Source organism: Podarcis raffonei, chromosome 2 (assembly GCF_027172205.1).
Source record: "Podarcis raffonei isolate rPodRaf1 chromosome 2, rPodRaf1.pri, whole genome shotgun sequence".
Taxonomy (NCBI): Eukaryota; Metazoa; Chordata; class Lepidosauria; order Squamata; family Lacertidae; genus Podarcis; species Podarcis raffonei.
Window position 1 is genome coordinate 43613269 of NC_070603.1, and position 20395 is coordinate 43633663.

The window sequence follows — 20395 nt, forward strand, 5'->3', positions numbered from 1 at the left end:
ATCATCAAATAAATGAAGTGTTTAAAATGGACAGTAAAATTGGCTTCCAGGTGGAAAAATCAAAATTGGAGACAGAACTGTTAGAACCCAGTACTAGAAATTTGTCAAAAATGTATAATTTGCTGCTGAAATGGAATACACAGGATGAAACGGTTAAGTCAAGTATGATTAAATGGGCTCAGGACATTGGTCATAACATTATGTTTGCTGACTGGGAAAAGTTGTGGACCACCGGGATGAAATTTACGGCATGTAATGCCTTAAGAGAAAATATTATGAAAATGATCTATAGGTGGTACATAACCCCAGTCAAGCTTGCAAAGATTTACCATTTGCCTGACAATAAATGTTGGAAATGTAAAGAAAAGGAAGGTACATTCTTTCACCTTTGGTGGACGTGCCCAAAGATTAAGGCATTCTGGGAAATGATCTATAATGAACTTAAAAAGGTATTTAAATATACTTTCACCAAGAAACCAGAGGCCTTTCTCTTGGGTATTGTCGGCCAAGGGGTGTTAAAGACAGATACAACTTTCTTTATGTATGCTACAACAGCAGCTAGAACACTCATTGCAAAGTACTGGAAGACGCAAGATCTACCCACACTGGAAGAATGGCAGATGAAGGTGATAGACTACATGGGTTTGGCAGAAATGACGAGCAGAATCCGAAACCAGGGAAGAGAAACAGCGCAAGAAGAATGGAAAAAATTTAAGGACTATTTAAAGAAATACCACAAAGTTAATGAAAGTTAGAATGATGATGGATTGAAAGTAAATGGTTACTATTAGCAATGGTTAAGACAAGGAGAATAAGGGAGGTTAGCTTAAAGTTAAATTAAAAGAAGGGAAGATTTGCTGAGTAATTGATAAGAATTTGGAATACAGAAAAGGGAGGCATGAGGAAGTCGGGGAAGGAAGGTATAAAAAATTAGGTATGAAATGGTACATGTTTTTTGTTTTGTTTTTGTTTTTGTATGTTTATGTATGTTATGTTTATATGGAAAAATTTCTGAATAAAAATATTTAAAAAAAAAAAAAAGAAAATCCCCTCTCTGTATAGGGCCTGGTCTCACAACGTAAATAGGAAGCCCTGACTGTTTCACGGCTGTGTTTCTGTAGAAATTATCTCCTCTACTTTACACGCTTGCCTCTGCGTGACTGAGCTTTCACCCCAAGTTCACCTCTAGCCTCATGCCCCATGGCTCCTGCCCCATTTTCTAACACATACATATTTATCTACTTCAATTCCACATGGGGCTATTACACTCCATCCTTAAGTTCTTACCAGAAAAATGATAAGTGCCAGTTTCACTTGTTCATGTCCATATGCTGAAGGGATGACAAAACAGAAAATGTTAGGGCAGAGAGTGTGACTGGCTCAAGGTCATCTGGTGAATTTAACAGCTGAGGGGGGAATTTGAACCTCGACCACCCCAGTCTTTTTGCATTTCCTGGACACAAGAGTCACATACAGTCATGATCATACTCCTATTAATATGTCAAGTTGGCCAATTAGCACCTAACTGAGTCTGCAGGACATTATCTCCCATGCCAAGAGCTGACAGTGAGTTGTGTGAACACAGCCTGAGACTTCCTCCCAGACATTCTTCTGCTAAATTACAAGGCAAGAAAGATAAACCCCATTAATATCCATCTGCTTTAAAAACCATTAGGGATCCTTGTCCAGCACTAACCACCAAAATCTCCTCCCCAGCTTCCTTTTCGTTTTTTGGCTCACCTGGTGGAGTATACAACGGGTGATTGATGTAGTATGCCATCCAGGCAGCAAAACCCCAATAGTAAGTACAGTTCTGGAGAGAAAGAAACAAACACATTAAGAAACAGTTATCCAGTGAAGTTGTAGCAAAATGGAGATGTGCTGAATATGCCAACTTCATGGCCTGGGAAAGGCTCAAGCAGAGGAGGAAGCCAGACCCCGTCCCCTTATTCCTAGGAAAATGCCTAATACCATTTACTTTTTGAAAACCACAGTAAGGAATTCTGGGGGTTGCCCTCCACAGCTGTCATATTGCTTGCCCCTTCCTGATCCTCCTCCTTTAGCCTCATTCCCAGCACCACTCACCTTAAAGATGTTACGTAAGGGCATTGTCCCATGGGAGAACCTATGGACAAAGAGGGTCTCCAAGAGGCGCTTGACGTAGTGGAAAGAGTGGCAGATGCAGGCCAGACTGGAAAGGAGAAACAGAGCAGGCAGAATAAGAGGCTATTGTCACAGTGAAATCTAGTAGAGAAATGCAAAAGACCCTTCTGCCCCATTTCAACAGCAAGGCCAGTTATAACCAGTTCTCCGCAAGTCCTCCTGGTATTCTGCTTTGAGCTTCCACATTCTGGGCTTCCTTGATCAGAAGGATTACTTGGAGACCTTTGTGGAAGTCTTCCTTAAATTTGCTGCAGCAAATGGTTTAAACTAGCAATCAACTGACCTAAAAATATTGAACTAAAATCCTGCCAGAAGAACCAATACTAAAGGAAGCTATGGAACACTGTAATTCTCCATCTACACCCAACAGCCACAGATAATCCTTTTATTTCCTGCCAGCTCAAACCCTGTTTCCAGAAATGCTGACAACAGTGCAGGGAATCTAGGACAGATTTTAAGGATCAAGAGTTCCTTCATGTATCCTGTTCTTGAGACAGGGTGCGAGGGAGGTGGGTGGTTGGGTAGGGGAGGGATGGGACACATGTTCTACCCATTGACCTGGTGTGGGCTCAGATCCCAGCAAAACTAGTGCGTAGTATTTCAGTACAAGCTAAACACACAGAAAAATGGCTACCTTGGCCTGTAGGTACTTACTGTACAACAGAATACTTGCTGGAGGTGAAGTCATACTTATGGCCGTAGATGAAGGGCACCCGGAAATAGAAGAGCAAGTAAATGAGCAGGGGCCCAGCATACTCCGTGAGGAAGACCTAAAATGAAGAAGGCAGGATGAGGGAAGGGGAGAAAAACCAAGGGCATGGGAAGGCCGTGTGGTTGTTGTGGGGAAGGAAGAGGCGCACTTACGGTCACCCAGCTGATTTGTGCTCCCAGGTCTCGAAAATACAGCGTTGCTGTGGTGCCCACTGGCAAGTTCTGAAGGATGTCTTCATCCTTTAGGGACTTCCCCTCTGAAAGAAAGGAGAAATCACAATGCAGCTGCCATGGGCACCTTGGCTGGGATACCAAACTGAAGTGGCTACTTCATTGGTCACATGTCTGAGAAGCTCTGGCTGCCTAATATTCAGAGAGAGGAAGCTATGACTGGGGAGGGGCAGGGAGGCTCCAAGGGAGATGATGGATGCTTTAATTATGCCCTCACCAAACCCATGAATCTGGATGTCCAAGAAATGACAGCTTCTTGCAGGATTATATAGCCTTTCATGTATGCCCCTCATAAGAATTCCCAAGGCCAGAAATTCCCGTGTCTGTTACATCCTCTGGTTAAATACTCAGTAACTCTATCAGTATATACCAGCCCCACTTCCTTCCCCCTTAACTTCCTAGCTAAGACAATCTACCTGCAAAAGTGAGGCATTAAAAATATCAGAAGGCTTTGTAATATACCAACTTACTGGGATCCAGTCGCAGAGACTGCCGGGCTGGATACCACTGAGGATCTGCAAAGAGAAAAAGGGGAAAGAAAGCTGCACATTGCTTCATCTGGCTCAGAACTGTGTATGTACATTGACTGGCCCTGCCCCCCCAGGGTTTCAGAAAGGAGACTTATTCCTGACTGGAGAAAGTTCCTCCATTTTCCGCAGTAGGTAAAATAAAATAGTCTATTTCTTACTGCTACTTTGTTGTATTTTGTATGCTGCTGTTGCTTAGCTGCCTTACAGCACCATTGGAAATACAACAAATCAAGAAACAAACCAACATGGGTAAAAGCAAAGAGCTTCCTTTCTCCAAAGTCCACAGAGATAAAAATGGAAGTTCAGAATCAGAACCTTCAGAAGTTGTTTTCAATTACAGGGAAAACGCATGACAATAGTAGTTTTGGGGATATATTATTAAAATGGCATGACGAGGGTGTCAGGAGGCAAGCTTTTCTCATGAAGCAAGCAGCTCAGCACTTTCAACGCTCCCTCCCTCCAAGGGCCAGTCCCACTGTAGGAGTGAGGAAATGACAAGGGGCAAAACCAATAAAAGGTCTGCTTTGATACGTGTGTTCAGGCAGGAGTCACACAAGGATACATGCGCCATACATACGGGACTTAGTGAAGAGGTTCTTTATCTCTATTACGGTGGCATTGGGCTCAACCTGAAAATAAAGCAGAGGAAGGAAATCAGGGAACCAGAGCACAACATCGTATATGATTAAAGAGTGAATAAAGCCCATCTATCTAAGCACCTTCCACCCAGAGAACAAGGCCAGGAGAAGACAGCCTCAGGCAGAGCAGTCCTATACTTGCATCTTAAGTGGGTGGAACAGCTTATGTTTTACATGCTTGAGGAAACTGGTTTGATTCCAGGGTACAACCTCACCAGTGTTAGACAGATAGAAAAGGGATAGAAAAGCTAGGAGCCAAGTGGCTCCTGGGTCCTGAGTTGTGGATGCCAAATATATGTCTAGTCGCCAGGAGGGGTGTGTCAGCAACACTTTTAAGTTATTATTTTGATAAGCATGAACTACTACGCAATTCACATAAGTGACATATTGTTAATATCACATTTTTAACAGAAATGTAAATACATGTTTAATTTGCTGTTTTCAATAAAAATATTGGTACCAAACTTCCGTTTTCAAAACACGCTATGCTTTATTGTTAAACTCCTTAACATATTGCCTATCCTTAACATATACTTCAAGGCTTCAAAGCACATACATTTCAGTAATCCTCGAGTGTCAACCAGGCATGAAAAATTACACCCAGACTTTTTGAGGTGTTTGCATCCTGGCAATTTTGAACCCTGAACCTCACACTAGGAAAGAGAGAAGCTTTCCACCCAGGGACACCTGAGTCAATCAAGAGAAGTGTTGCATGCAGCACCAGACCCTTAATTCAAAAAACTGTTTCAACAGAATCTCAGTCCCTCACTTCACAGAAGCGGCAACAGCAGCAACCTGGTCATTATACAGCCATTTCTGGCCATAAAAGACTAGGTCTGCATTCTCTTTGCCAGCAAATCTGCTTTCCCACATGATATTTCTAGCCACTGGAAGCCTTACATCACCTTGACAATGGAAGTAAAAGTGAGCTGTCTCTGTCCTACATCTGTGCACACGTGTGTGCGCGCACACACACACACTTCTCTTCCAGCAATGGAGATGTTGCAAGAAGCAGCCATTGGACTGTCCCTCAGACAGCTGATGTGTGAGCTTGAGAGCACCCAACTCAGCTTTCAAATTAAAGCAAGAGAAATGTATGAGGATTCCAGAGCAGTTGCCAAGCATGGATCACCACCTCCAGAAGCTTCAAAAAGCAACACAACCTGGGAAGCGACGCTCAGGTCTTGGGTTACGTCTAAGTAAGCAGCATGAGCTGGGACTCAGACAGTCTGAACTCTCTTTGTAGCAGGTTGTTCTCACTGCTGGCTGTCACTTCTTAGGGAGCCGCCTCCTCTTGCTTTTGCCCCAACAATATTAATTATCTACAGAGACTTGTAAGGTGGTCTGCCACTTGCCTTGTGAAGAAGGTGCACAGAGAGGAGAGCAGTAGAAGATAGCACTGTATCAGAAGTGGCCACAGAGACAGACATAGGAGGGGGCTCCCCAATCGGCAGACTAAGCCAATCCTGTCTAATAAAATGTATACAGAGTGTACGTGTTTCTCTCTTTGTGTTGTCACTTGTTTTGCATCCTTCTGTGAAGCACAGAGGATAAGCCTTTTCCAGCCACTTTCAGGCCCCCTTTTCTTTTCTTTTTTTAAAAATAATTTTTATTAACCGACCAATCAAATCAAATCACATCACATAAATTCCGAATTACAAAGCCGAATTTTAAATTTTCGTTGGGGTGACCCATATTTCAAGTTCCGAAGGGGATTCCGATCATCTTCTTGCTGCTGCATTAATATCCACAAATTTGTCCAAATAATGTTCATAATTCTATCCAGTCTTATCTTGCTGTTTCCACATCTCATCTTGTTTGTATATTTTTCTTTTTTTCTTTATGATCTCTTCTGATAATCTCCTTAAGCAAGTAAACACCAATTATAATCCTGTGTGAATTTTTCCATTCATCCAGTCATCATATCCAGATGGTTTCCATATATCATTACTTTCATAAATAACAGCACTCTTTCCATCATTAATCTCGCAAGTCTGTCGCATTTTAGTCCCACTGAGGAGGATCACCCACAATATGAAAACAGACCTTTCCTCCTCCCAGACATAAATTTTTCGACGGAACTTGCCAAGATGGCGACGATATTTTTTGCTGCGTCATTCCAAAGCTCTTATGCTTTCCACGGTCTTCTTAGAACGTGCTTTGGTTAGAAAATTATCTCCACACAGCCTTAAATCCACAGCTTAAGTCATTTAAACGGCATTTCTGACTTGTGACTTGTGGGGGGGGGGTTCTTGGTTAATCACATAGAGAAAAGAAAGTTTTTTCCCCCTCCTCCATCCAGTCCCGTTGCCGAACATACCGAGCGTTAGTGTGTCTTCTCATGATTTATTCTTGTTCCTCCGACCCGTCTTGTTTATCAGAGATCTTTTCAGTTAGCAGTCTTTACTCCCCCTTCTTCCTTGAAATATGTGCATTAGCTTCCTCCTAATTGTTTCTTTTGAAGTTCCTGCAGCTAGTGGCGCGGATCAGAGACAGCGTCCAGGAGCGCCGAAATCCACACAAGGGCTTTCTGCCTAGTGCCCCCACCCCCACAAAATTTGGGGGTGGTATAGGGCACAAAAGGCAAGGGCAGTCCCCCACACACCCTTGGGGGGGCCGGGAGGCTGTTTACTCCCATCACAGCCTCTTAATTACCTTGCGTGGGTCGGAGAGATGTTATTGTCAGCCATCTTCCGATGCGCCCCTAGTGGCCACCCCCCAGGCCCCCTTTTCTTTAGCTTTGTTACGCAGCTTTGATAGCAGCTTATTGGCTAGCACCTGTGACATCATTTCTGATATGAGGCAGCTTCAGCTAGAGGGATGTAATCACACTGAGAATTTCTGCAAAGGCTTAGAACCAAGAAGTTAAGCTTGCATCAAACCAGGGAATGAAACTTCTTCCCGCCTTACAGTTCCCTAAACTGACCCCATTGTGTCTTTACAAAAGGGGACACAAGGATTCAGCGAGTGCCCTAGTCCTGAGAGTATTTCCAAATTCAAAAGCTCCAGATGTCACAGTAAGAATTATGTTGCAGAAATTCACTGAACACATGAACGAGGAATGGCTTTTATAATCTTTTGTTTATAATAAGCCCAAAATTCCAGTCCACATGTGCAACAAAGTGCATATAAGCTTACAGTTGGCAGTATAGAGACCCCTGCAATTTCCTCATGTTCTTTCTCTCTGTCCCAGGAGGAATCTCACACTCAGCTCAAAACAAACACAGTGTTCCTCTTCCCTTCCTTGTGCAGAAAGCCTCCTGGTATGCAAGGAATTGAGAGAGGTGAAGGAGGAGATGATGACATTTCAGAAGGGCGTGTCCACCATCATAGCCAATCCAAGCAGGTGCTGGTGTAGGGTGTCTAAGGCAGCTGAAGTCCAACTCCCAGTGGGGAGGTATGGTTCTCTTCTGCCTTACAAGGCCGATTCTCAGAGCCAGCACAACTATGCAAGAACTTAACAAATGCCCTAGGGGCTATGAAAACTGACCTGTTAAAGCACTAGTAAGGTTAACAGCAGTAGCTGTTTAGACTGGTTTGGAAAATGGCAGGACAGGAGGCTATAGCCAGTGTGGCTGACTACAAGCCAGCCAACCCAAGAGCTTGGATGGGATTAATTGGAGCCAAGTCAGCAATGCAACCACATCACGAATATGATCCTTCTTGCATGACAGACACTTAGCACATCAGTGGTCATTTTATAGGCCTCTATGGCCATAACAGACCGCTCTGCTGTCGATTCTTACAGTACATTATGTGGCCCAAATAGATGGGTGCAGGCATTCTGCAGCAGAGATTTCTGGAGACCCAGCACTGGAGTCCTGTCATTCAGCAATCAAAGCAAGAAGCAGCCCAAACTGCTGCATCTTGAACAGCAGCCCAAACCCATTGGTAAATGAGGCAGTCATGCCTGCTGCTAGGTGCCACATTAACCAGGGGTGGGCAACCTGTTTCCTGCCTGGGGTTACATTCCCTCATGGGTGAGCTGCCAGGGGCCTCATGCTGACCATGCGTGGGGTCAAAAGAAGCAGAGAGCAGAGTCAGAGGGAAACATGGGTGGGGTCTCATTGTAGTCTCTCTACTGTGGTTTATGCGGGGCAAATCTATAAACTGATTTCATCAGCAAAGTGAAGGCATCTATGAGTAGCAACCACATATGAGAGAGATCTTGCCTTATTGACAAATGTATGCACATGCATGCTAAAGAACAGTTGATTCTGCCAGCTTCCAAAACATGTTTGTAAAACTAATCTGGCTGAAAACAAATTTTGTTATGATGTTATATTTTAATAGAAGAAATCTCATTGGCTTTTGTTCATCCTAGCCAGCCAACTTATTTAGCACATGGCACAGGTGTGCACATCCACTTACATATTTGATCCTGTTATCTCAAAAATTAACTTCCCCAACTCATTCAGTGGTTTTGACACCATGTGAGAGTGGGAGCATTTAGCTGCAGTGACAAAAGCTGTTCAAGCTAGCAAAGTTCTTTCTTCCTGCAACATTAGCAATTCAAGTCAGTGACATACCAAGTGTCAATAGTAAGAATGGAAACTTATTTAAATAAACAGCCTGATATGAAGAGAAGGCTTAAGGCACTCCTCTCCCAGCTACAGCGGATATCCACCTCCCTGCAGCTGCTGTCAGTGAGGATTTAAAGGCGTGAACATTTGTACAGTGGTGTGTGTCACACTTGCTGGCCTCCTGAAAAACTCCAGCTCATTTAGTAACCGCCAGCTAGCAATACTCTTTAAGACCCCCCTACAGAAACATCTGACAACAGATCAGGCTTAAAGGATCCTTAACACATCCAGCTCAAGCCTTTCTAGCTATACCTCATGACTGCAGAGAAAACTGGGAGCCAGCTTGTTATATATTGTTTTTATATGTATTGGAAGTCGCTCAGATCGGCCGGGGCAGCTCACCCAGATGGGCAGGGTGGTATTCTTATGAATAAGAGTAAGAATTTTGTACTTTGCAGCAAATGTGGGCAACCGTTTGTCCTAGCAGGCCACATGTGAGGATGGGCGGGCAACTTGGCCACTTGCCAGTGGGTGTGACCCGAGCCAGGAGAGGTGTGATCTGGTGGTGGCTGGGCCTCTCACTCATGTCCTATAACAATGATGCTCCCCTCTAGCCTGACTGCCAGGTAGCTGTTTGGCAGGCAAGGGGGAAAGCAATTTACATGGAAGGATGGCTTGCAGGAACAATTCTTCCAGTATCCCCCATCCCCACATACACTGCATTCTTCACAGCCCCACCACACATTTTTTGGGTGAGCTGGGAAGAGCATAACTCACATGCCTCCCAGAGCAGGGAGAGCAAAATTCATTTGGGGGTGGGGTGGGCACCCATGGGTGTCACACTGAAGGCCTCCATGAGAAGCATCCACAACTGTGCTCCCCAGAAGTGGCTGGGCTCCAGCTGCCATCATCCCTGACTATTGGCCATGCTTGGTGAAGGCTGTAGCCCAACAACATCTGGGGACTCAAGGTGAGGAAGGATGCCCCACAGGACCACAAGTCATGCAGAAGTACCACATATTTATAATAATGATAAATGTCACATTCATCATCATCATCATCATCATTTATTTATACCCTGCCCATCTGGCTGGGTTTCTCCAGCCACTCTGGGTGGCTTCCAACTGGATATTAAAAACACAATACAGCATCAAACATTAAAAACGTCCCTAAACAGGGCTGCCTTCAGATGTCTTTTAAAAGTAAGATAGTTGCTTATCGCTGGGAGGGCATTCCACAGGGCAGGTGCCACTACCAAGAAGGCCCTCTGCCCAGTTCCCTGTAACCTCACTTCTCAGAGCGAGGGAACCATCAGAAGGCGCTTGGTGCTGGACCTCAGTGTCCAGGCTGAATGATGGGGGTGGAGACGCTCCTTCAGGTATACAGGACCGAGGCTGTTTAGGGCTTTAAAGGTCAGCACCAACACTTTGAATTGTGCTTGGAAACGTACTAGGAGTCAATGCAGATATCTCAGGACCGGTGTTATATGGTATCAGTGGCCACTCCCAGTCACCAGTCTAGCTGCTGCTAGTTAAATATTAAAATTGGGAGGTAGAAATGGGGACTTCTAGTCATCCTTTCTAGCAGAAAAGAGAGGACATCTACTTTTCAATGCACTGGGAAATGTGGACAAATGAAAGAAATGCCAGCAGTCATTTATCTCTTTTTTGGATGCATATGTAGTTAAGAGGAAACATTTTAATGGATCAATTCTGAGAAATATCTAAACATGAAGCCTCTTCCAATTGATCATCCTCTCCAATCAATGCTAACTACTGCCTCTCTCACAGTTATCAGAAGTCATCCAAAAGACAGGACAGCCAGTTAGTTTTCCTGTCTTAATATATATTTACACTCTAGCTGGCAATACAGGTCTTTGGTAGATTTTAGTATTAAACAAGGGGGCAACTCCTGCTTTACCCCCTGAGATCCCAGTGCCTTCCCCAGTTATTTATCAAGTTATAAAGTTCAGTGAGAGCAATTAGAGAGACCTTACCTTGTCCAGGAAGCACAGCTTTTCCCGGGTCTTGGCATCCAGAATCTCCACCTCAAAAAAAAGAACACCCCTTTTAGATTTCTTATGTGGCTTGGCTCCTATTTCATTGAAACTTCTTTGAAGGGGTGGACACCCCTCAACATGAATCAAAGTCCCGTCCATGCCTCTTCACACAGCAGGAAATCCTCAGGGGCGTGGACAATCAAGAGCTGGAATCACCACCACAGGTTTCTCTCCTAGCTACATGTGGACCTTCTCCTGGTCAGCAAACAAACTTGTTTCTCAAGAGGCGCTAATTGCCCAGTATTCTTTTTATTTTTTAAAAAAGTCAAGACTAAAGTTCCAGACTCAGCCCTTCAAGTAAGATCCAGCTCAGCACACACTAGAAGGGGTTCCCTTCTAGTCTGTTCTGCAGGATGCGTTCCAAGGCGTAAGCCGATAAGTGTTGGGAGTTGAACTGCTACCATTCCCAGCTAAATATAAAACTGAGTCCAGCATATAACTCCTCACAAGCAGCCTTTTGACCAGTCAACTCATACCAGGAAGTTTTTGAAAACATCTCTCTCTCCCCCCCCCAAAAAAGACTGCACCACTCAGTTCATCTCATTTATACAGGGAGTCCACTATAGCACTAATAATGATTAAGAGATGATCCATGTCCAAGTTGACTTTAGAGACATATATGAGCCCTGCCCCTCAGAATAATTAGCAGGAGTTGTCATCTTTGGGAATTTGTGATGTTTCGTGTTTATAAATGCATAACAAGCATTCTGACCCCCTGTATTGTCAAGGGTGTGACTACTGGGATTCCAAGGGTTGTAGCCAACGAAGTCGTCCTGTTCCTGCAAGGACATCCACCTGTACAATGAGTCTTCCTCTCCCAACTCCAAATCTGCTCTGGAAGGATCCCCAAGAGAGATTGGGAGGGCACACAGGGAGAGGAAAGGAAGTCCCACTGCACAGGTGGAAGTCCTTGTGCTAACAGGACAACTTGGTTGTATTCTTTGAAGCATGACTTTAAAAACTTATTTTTAATCCAAAATATTTTTTTTACAACTGATTTATGTATTTGCTGACTTGTTGCTTCAGTTTTAAACTGTGTTGTTCTCACTAGTTTTCACAATTTTGACATTATAGCTGATTTTCACTGTTCATTGTGTTAATTGCCGTAACTACCTGTAAGCCACCTTGTGAGATCTTTTTTTCAAAGAGACTGCATATAAACCTGTTACCTAGAATATTTTTTTACTAGGAGACTCATGAATTGAACTAAGTAACTAAATACAACACAAATAGGCATCATTTCCTGAGTCCCCCCCAAAAAAAACCCTCATTCAATGTGAGTCTGGTTTAAATAAGTTTACCCAAATTATTACATATGCACCTGTTAGAATCATAGAATTGTAGAGCTGAAAGGGACTTCAAAGGTCATCTACTCCAACTCCCTGCAATGTAGGAATCTCAACTAGATCTTACATGACAAATGGCCATCCAGGCTCTGCTTAAAAACTTCCAAGGAAGGAGATAGAATTGCACAAAAGACTCTGAAGCATTCGTCTTCAACTGGTGGGTCAAGGCCTACTAGTGGATTGTGGTCTGATTCAAGGTGGGTGCAACAAGAGCACTACCATCATGCAAACATATCAAGAAACTGGTCCCCAAATGCAGTGGTTCCTGGGTCTGAAAGCATGTAATATTTACAACATTCTTCAACTTTTTCAGCTCCCTCTTCGACAACATTATTCTGAGCTTTTCCGCTAAGGTTAAATTGTTTTGAGCATTTTTTAAGTTTAGAGAATGAGCAGCAAAGTATGGCTGTGATGGAATGAATGCTGTGGCTAGAAAGGGTTTTCTTCCTGTCAAATTACAAACATTCAGTCTCACTCAACAAATCTGATAGGCACAGACAAAAGAGAGTAGCATTTTACAACATGCATCGTTAAGTTATAAAATTTCATGCCATGGGATGTGAGTGACACTAATCTAGGTGGCTTTTAAAAAGTGATAGGTTCGTGAAGGATAGGTCTATTATCCATGATGCTCAGATCTTCTTGGACAAATGGCAGATAGCAAGGCAGGCCCTCTGTGATTCCTTTGTCAGGCACGCAATGCCCAAGAGGATGCAGAGTTATCTCATAACAATAATCGGAGAACACAGAGAGTATCTATTGAATATGAAGAAGTGCAAATCCTCTCCCAGTTTAAATTCTGGGAAGAATTGTCATAATACATTTCAAAACCAGAAGTGAATTAAGAGGCTTTGATTTCCTTCAATTGCCATATCAGGTTGCGTGAAAACATATTTCAGTCTATCCTTAAATTGAGCCTGGAACACAACTGGCTTGTAATCTGTATGTTTGCATTAAACAGACTGTTTTCTTATAGCAGGGATAGCCAACATATGCTCTCCAGATCTTGAGGAGAGCTACAACTCCCAACATCCCTGACCGCTGGCTATGCTGGCTGAGTTGATGGGGGTTGTTGCTGGATCCCCACTTCTGCAGCATACCATATTGGCTACCCCATCTTACATCAAGAGTTCATTTCCATATTGTTTTCACCACTTTGCTCTTGCAGGCAAAATTTAGCAAGGTTACCAGGCTGCAGAGATTATATTTTACACAAAAATATTAAAAGTGTACAACTGGACTGCTCAACTGATCTGCATCAAAAAGGTGTCATTTGAAAGCTGATGAAGATGCTCCTGAGCCTTAGGATGCAGTTTCACATCCCCACCCCACCCCATGTCTGGGTCAAGGTAAACTAGCCTTTGTGCTATCAAAGAAATAGCATCAAGAGACACAGAGCACACAAGAGCCCATGTGTGCTGGTGTCCAATGTATCACTATGTGGGTTCAAGCACATTTGTGGCCCAATGGCATGATAGGCCCCGTTGTAAATTAGTTATGAAAATCTTACTTCTCATCAGACTAGAAGCAGTGTTAGAAACTCAGATATAAGCTAATTGCCAAATGGCACCTTAAACCTAGGTTGCAGTTGTCACAATGGTTGTCTAGGTGCCATTTTTTCCCTGGTGAGATTTGTTGCTATTATTAAAGGTAAAGGGACCCCTGACCATTAGGTCCAGTCGTGGCAGATTCTGGGGTTGCAGCACTCATCTCGCTTTACTGGCCAGCATGTGGCCAGCATGACTAAGCCGCATCTGGCGAACCAGAGCAGCGCACGGAAACGCCGTTTACCTTCCCGCCGGACGGTTCCTATTTATCTACTTGCACTTTGACATGCTTTTGAACTGCTAGGTTGGCAGGAGCTGGGACCGAGTAACGGGAGCTCACAGGGATTCGAACCGCCGACCTTCTGATCGGCAAGTCCTAGGCTCTGTGGTTTAACCCACAGCGCCATCTGCGTCCCTGTTGCTATTATTACTATTTTCCAATTCATTTCAATACTGCTTTATATTTTAAAGAAAAAAATCTCAAAGTGGTTTACAAAACATTAAAACATCAAATAAAACAAACCAGAATAAAACAAATTCATGCTTCAAGGAAAATATTTCAGATCTTTCCCTAAGTGAAATTTTGTTTCCCCCATATTTATTTACCAACTTAATTTATATAGCTACCCCACAGCAGAAGTACTACTGGAAGACAGTGTGGTGTAGTAGTTAGAGTGTCAGACTAGGACCTGGGAGATCAGGGTTCAAATTTCCACTCAGTCATGAAGCTCACTGGGTGACCTTGGACCAGTCACAACTTCTTCTTACCTCACATGGTCGTTGTAGGGATTAACTGAGGAGGGGATGAGCCATGTACTCCTTGGAGAAAAAGGTGGGATATATATGAAATAAATAAGCTATTCTGCTTTCCTGCTTAAGAGAGCTGGAGGGGCCAGCTGGGTGGAGATGTCAGTTGCCAACCTGGCATCCAGAAATCTCCACATGGTTGCAACTTGGAACCATACCAGATGCAAAATGTGCCTGGCGCCCGGGGAATTTCTAACACTAGCTAGAAGTGGTGATAACCAGGGACCAGAATACACAAGTAGTGCCTTGTGGTATTCTATACTTCCAGAACAGGTCATTGATGGTGGCCAGATTCTGGACTAGATAAGCTACAAACCTAACACAGTAGACTTTTCCATGTGTTACATTCTCCATAGATAGATTCAAAAGTGCCATCCCCTCCAGCCTCCTACTCAGTTTAGAAGTTCATGGCCTCTGTGAAGTTAGAAGCTGTCTCGAGTGGGACAACAAGAATTTGGAGTCTGTTCAGCACTTTCAACAGATAGTAAGGGCCAGTTCCAAACAGAGGTATTAATAGAACTGTGCCTCAGAGCCTGGAATGGTCACTCTCATGCCTCAGAGCTTCTAGAACAAAGAATTTCTTCCAGGGGAAGCAGCACACAGATCACGCTGACCATATTAAGCTGTTGTGAACAACAATCAGTTGCACAGGGAGAATGCACGGTGTCGTGATGGACTATTCACAGTAGAAGCAGCATTCCAGAGAAGAATCAGGATGTCAAAGAAATGGTGAAAAGTTTCAAAGCAACCCACTGCAGCCTTCAAATGCAGCAGGACTGCAGACCTCCCAGATACCACTGATGGGGAAGCAAACAGATTGCCAGTATAGTATGCAATGCCATCAAACCAGGAAAGAAGGAAGAAGAACCCCACCAACTTGAATAAGCCCTGGTAAGTAACTAAGGACTGGGTGGGATGGGGTGGGGGGACGGAAAGCAGTATCTGAACAGCTAGTATAAACCAGGTTGGCTTATGCCATAGACTACTGCTTTATGCAAGAGCCTTTGCAAACATGGATGGAGTTTGCTGAAATCTCCTCTCAGATCATTCTTTATAAATTGCTTGAGATTAAGAATGCAGTGGAAAAGCAAAATGAATGTATGAACAGGCGTGTAACATATGTAGGGGAGGGCATTTCCCCAGTGTGTGGCTCAGAGGCTGGTACTTAATCCATATCAGTGTGTATCTCAGAAAACGTAAGACAATCTTTAAAGCATCCCTTCCACGGATGGGTTGAATGTGCAAACTTGTCAAGCTTATGTGAAATCTGTCCATGGAGGCTGTTTGGGGCTGAAGAGTTCTCTAGCTCGGCATGGGGAAAAGTGTATTTCGGGGGGAGGGAATCTTCTCACAAGAAAAAGGCATATTATATTTGCCTGAAAAATCACCAGGAATTAACTGGTTAAGATATTAACAGATCACCAAACTTAATCTCTGAGCCCAAATAGTCACAACCATGTAATAGACTTTTAAGTTTTAGGAGGTAGAGAGGTTTAAAAGATGACTTTTGGAAGCTATATAGCAGCGCTGTTTGCCCAAGGTAACAGAAAACTTGAAAGCTGTTTAATGCATTACTGTAATTGTCTACTACCTCCCTCTCTGGAATGGACTGAACCCATGTATGGCAAAATAGCCTACTTGCCACATTCACTGGCAAGGGGCATAGAGAGACCATGGCAAATGAAATCACCCCAGAAAGGTCAGCAGCTACCTCCAGCTCTGCATTTCATTGGACACATAGCAACAATGACTTTGCTGTGGTGCAATATGAAGTAGAGCAACTGGCAGTCAACTCATAGCTCACCTACTATGAAATCTCTCTCATACGTGTACATGTGCATTCACAGCTGCCCAAGTTGAGCAAGAAGAGAATCAGAGCAGGGAAATTAAGGGGTTTCCCCCTTCCCACCCTCAAGTGTAACTGAAGACAGTGCAAAAATGTGGTAATTGCATCCCTTAATCCCCACTGATTGAAAATATTAACAACTCCAATGTGCGTCATACTGTTTGCTTGCTGTTTCTGTCCCTTCTAATGACTCCTAAGGCACAAGAAATGGGTGTACAGTGGTACCTTGGTTTACAAACTTAATCTGTTCCAGAAGTCTGTTCTTAAACCAAAACCGTTCTTAAACCGAGGCACACTTTCCCTAATGAGGCCTCCTGCTGCCAGTGCCCTTCCACCGTTCGGCTTCTGTTCTTAGACTGAGGTAAAGTTCGCAAACCAGGACACTACTTCTGGTTTGGCGGAGTTCGTAAACCAAATAGTTCGTAAACAGGGCTGTTCAGAAACCGAGGTACCACTATATTTATGCCAGACAAGGTAAATGATTGATACAGTTTTGCCACATGGTCTACTTCAGTTTCAAAGAATACAAAATTACTGCCCATAGTTGTTATATTTCATTGTTTTATTTGTTGCTAGCAGGGGATGCCCGGAGCTGCCCAGGTATTTTTAGGAACCAAAAAAGATTGTGATTTTTAAATTGATAGTGCAATTTGTGAGTTTGGATCTGTCACGCCAAAAACTGGGTGACATCAATGCAAAGTCATGTTTTGGTCTGCCAGCTTGATTCAAAATGGCACCTGGCATCCAAACACTGATGAAGACCGCCGCCCCAACTCGGAAACACTTGTGCCATGTTCAAGAATAATCTCTCAAGAGGTGTCTGAATATACAGAGAACAAACAAACCAGCAAACCTCTTTCCAAAAATATAGCAGATACTATTTCAGGCTCATTACAGATCTCCCAGGTAGTTTATCCTGGAAATACAGCCATAAAATTCCTGATCACCATGAAAAGACAACACATGCACATTTCACACCTGAGTGGCATGTCAGTATTGTGTTACTCCTATAATGCACCCAGTTACAAAAATAACCCCTATGAAGTTATCTATTTAAGTATCTTGACAGCTTGGCAGGTTTACAATGAAAGCATTCCAAACTGCTACAATTCTATTAATGGAGCCGTAAGGAAAAGAGGGTCTGGAGAAGTATGGAACTCCCTTAACAATGCAGTCAACATGTGACAATACAGACAAGTACTAATGGAAGATGTGGAAATAAGTTAGTGGTGGCCTCCCAGTTTCAAGACTTGTAAGCTGCAGGGCAAACAGCCAAGAAGGCCTAGGAAATATTTAACAGCTTTCAGATGGGTGCATCACTGAGATGCAGTGAGATGGTGCCTGCCATTCATTTAGGTTATCACAGTCACAGCAGGATGGCCTGGGACAGAAGTCAAATAGGAGAGAAAATTGGAGGGAGGGGAGAAACGAATGCTTTAGACTTAATGTAAAACACAGCACTGTACTTGCTTTATATGTTAAGCAAAATTGAAATCAGTACCCTCTGTGCTTCTAGTAATATAGCCACTCTTGTTAGCCACTCTTGACACACTGGTTAGAATGAGTTATAATTAAAGTTTTAAAAAGACTAAGTAAGAAGTATGGTTCATATGAGGATCAAAGTTTTAACTGCTGGTGGTATTTGCAACACAATTCTGGCTTTAGAATTATTACAGAAGCAGATGTAGGAGTTGAATATACAGAAGTAGCTGCAAGTTGAAATGAGCCTAAGAACACAAAGAGCCCTCTTGGATCAGACAAAAAGACCATCTATAGTCCAGCATCCTGCTCTTGCATTGCCACAGCCCAACTAGTGCCTTCATGGTGAAGTTTTAGATTTCTGCCTGTATTTCAAAAGGACAAAGACTTGGACGATAATAAAAGCAGCAGCAGCTCCTATACTGAAGCAGCAGACATTCACACAGCATCTAGGCTGACATCTGCTCCATAAATGTAAAGCACATGGCTTTCCCCAAATAATCCTGGGAACTGTAGTTTACTCCTCACAGAGCTACAATTCCCAGCCCACTTAAACTTCAGTCCCCAGGATTTTTTGGGGAGAAGGCACATGCTTTAAATATGCTTTAAATCGCAGAATCAGAGACTTGTAGAGTTGGAAGGGACCGTGAGTTAACTGGCCCAACCTTCTACAATTCAAGAATCTTTCACCCAATATGGGGCTCAAACCCACAACCCCAAGATTAAGAGTCTCATGTTCTACCAACTGGACTATTCATGTATGATATGGGTGTGACCTCTACATCCACATAGGCCTGAATGCTGTCATTTAGACCAGACATTTTGTAGCTTTGTCATCAGATGCAGAAAACTGGCACAATTTCATTTCTGATGAAACAAAAAGCAAACCAAAGTTGCACTGACCGACTTGGCAAAGGTCCCAACTACATTAACTAGAGTGGGACAGACATTTTAAATGCACAGTGACCACAGCCTAAGGACTATTGTCTCTTTATTTTATGTAAATGCATCCATCTGCAGCGGAGCTGCTGCTGCTGCTGCTGAATACCAGGCTAAGCAACTGAAGAAAAAAAAGGGAGAACCCTGGAAGGAAATCAAAACTAACACACATCTACTCAAAACACTAAGCTGAGAGCACCCTCTGGTGTACACATAAAACCTGAACAGCTAAAATAGACTAAGGAATGACCACAAGTGGATGTAAAAAGCCGCCCTTGCTTGGGCTTACAGTGTTAAGTTACCATCATGCTAAGAACACCCATTGCAGAGCATGTCATATACAAAATATTTCAGCCAAAAACTCAAAACACATCAAACAGAGGTACTGAATAAAACAGCATTAAATACTCAAAAGATGAAGAGTGGAGAAGAAGCTGAAGAAAATAAATGTGTGCTAACCACACATGTGTGCTAAGAGGCAATTCTGACCTACCAGATTAAATCCTACTGCTTCAGGCATTGTAAGCCTGGATTTTCTTTTAAACTGAGTGTATTGCAACATGCCTACACAAACTCAACAGGTTGCAAAATACACACAAATGGCAGCTTGTGCAAGCCAACCACTTCCAAAGTACAGTGCTCCCTGGTTATGAACTTAATTCATTCTGGAGGTCAGTTCTTAACCTGAGGTACCATTTTAGCTAATGGGACCTCCCGCTGCGCGATTTCTGTTCTCATTCTGGGGCAAAGTTCTTAACCCGAGGTACTACTTCCGGGTTAGCGGAGTCTGTAACCTGAAGTGTTTGCAACCTGAGGTTCCACTGTACCAGCTTCTACACAAATAGGGTAACCTTTGAGGACCCAGAGATTCACACCCATTCAATGTACCTGGAACAAAGCATACTGAATTGTATTCTGCTTCTTTAAAATGTAGGCATAGGTAACTCTTAAGACTGAAGTGTAAAGTGAACCTTAATCAAAACTATCATCATTAATCAAAAGACAACTGAAGGCAGCCCTGTTTCGGGAAGTTTTTAATGTTTAATGCTGTATTGCTTTTGGCACTTGATTGGGAGCCGCCCAGAGTGGCTGGGGAAGCTCAGCCAGATGGGCGGGGTATAAATAATATATTATTATTATTATTATTATTATTATTATTATTATTATTATTATTTCATATTCAGATTCCAAAATGACAATGCTTCAATAAGCTCTTGATCTCACTCAGGGAAAGCCAGGCTCATTAATTTTAAAACCTCTTGCACAAACACCTAAGAGGAGAGCACTCCTGCTCAAATGTCTAACAGTTGCTGTTTTCAGGCTCAGAAAACAAAACCATACTAAAATGGTTGAGGCTCAACAGCGGAACCACGGAAGCCTCCAGGTGGTACTTCCAAAAGCATCCCAAAGTTTTGATTAACGTTCACTTAACACTTCAGTCTTAAGCGTTCCCTATACCTACATTTTAGGGACGCGGGTGGCGCTGTGGGTAAAACCTCAGCGCCTAGGACTTGCCGATCGCATGGTCGGCGGTTCGAATCCCCGCGGCGGGGTGAGCTCCCGTCTTTCGGTCCCA

The 20395-nt window shown here is 43.3% G+C and overlaps 1 protein-coding gene across 2 annotated transcripts in view; it reads right to left on the reverse strand.

Moving 5' to 3' along the window:
• The window catches only part of TECR (trans-2,3-enoyl-CoA reductase), a 36979-nt gene that overhangs the window by 10282 nt on the left and 6302 nt on the right, over positions 1-20395 (reverse strand). Inside the window, exons 2-9 of one of the 2 annotated variants that reach the window (XM_053376298.1) lie at positions 10793-10843; positions 4213-4264; positions 3576-3620; positions 3028-3131; positions 2818-2933; positions 2086-2191; positions 1741-1813; positions 1288-1331 (exon numbers count right to left, since the gene is read on the reverse strand). In XM_053376298.1, coding sequence (XP_053232273.1) covers positions 1288-1331; positions 1741-1813; positions 2086-2191; positions 2818-2933; positions 3028-3131; positions 3576-3620; positions 4213-4264; positions 10793-10843 — 591 coding nt within the window. Of the gene's footprint in view, positions 1-1287; positions 1332-1740; positions 1814-2085; positions 2192-2817; positions 2934-3027; positions 3132-3575; positions 3621-4212; positions 4265-10792; positions 10970-20395 lie in introns of those variants that run through there. The other variant, XM_053376297.1, reaches the window with a different exon arrangement.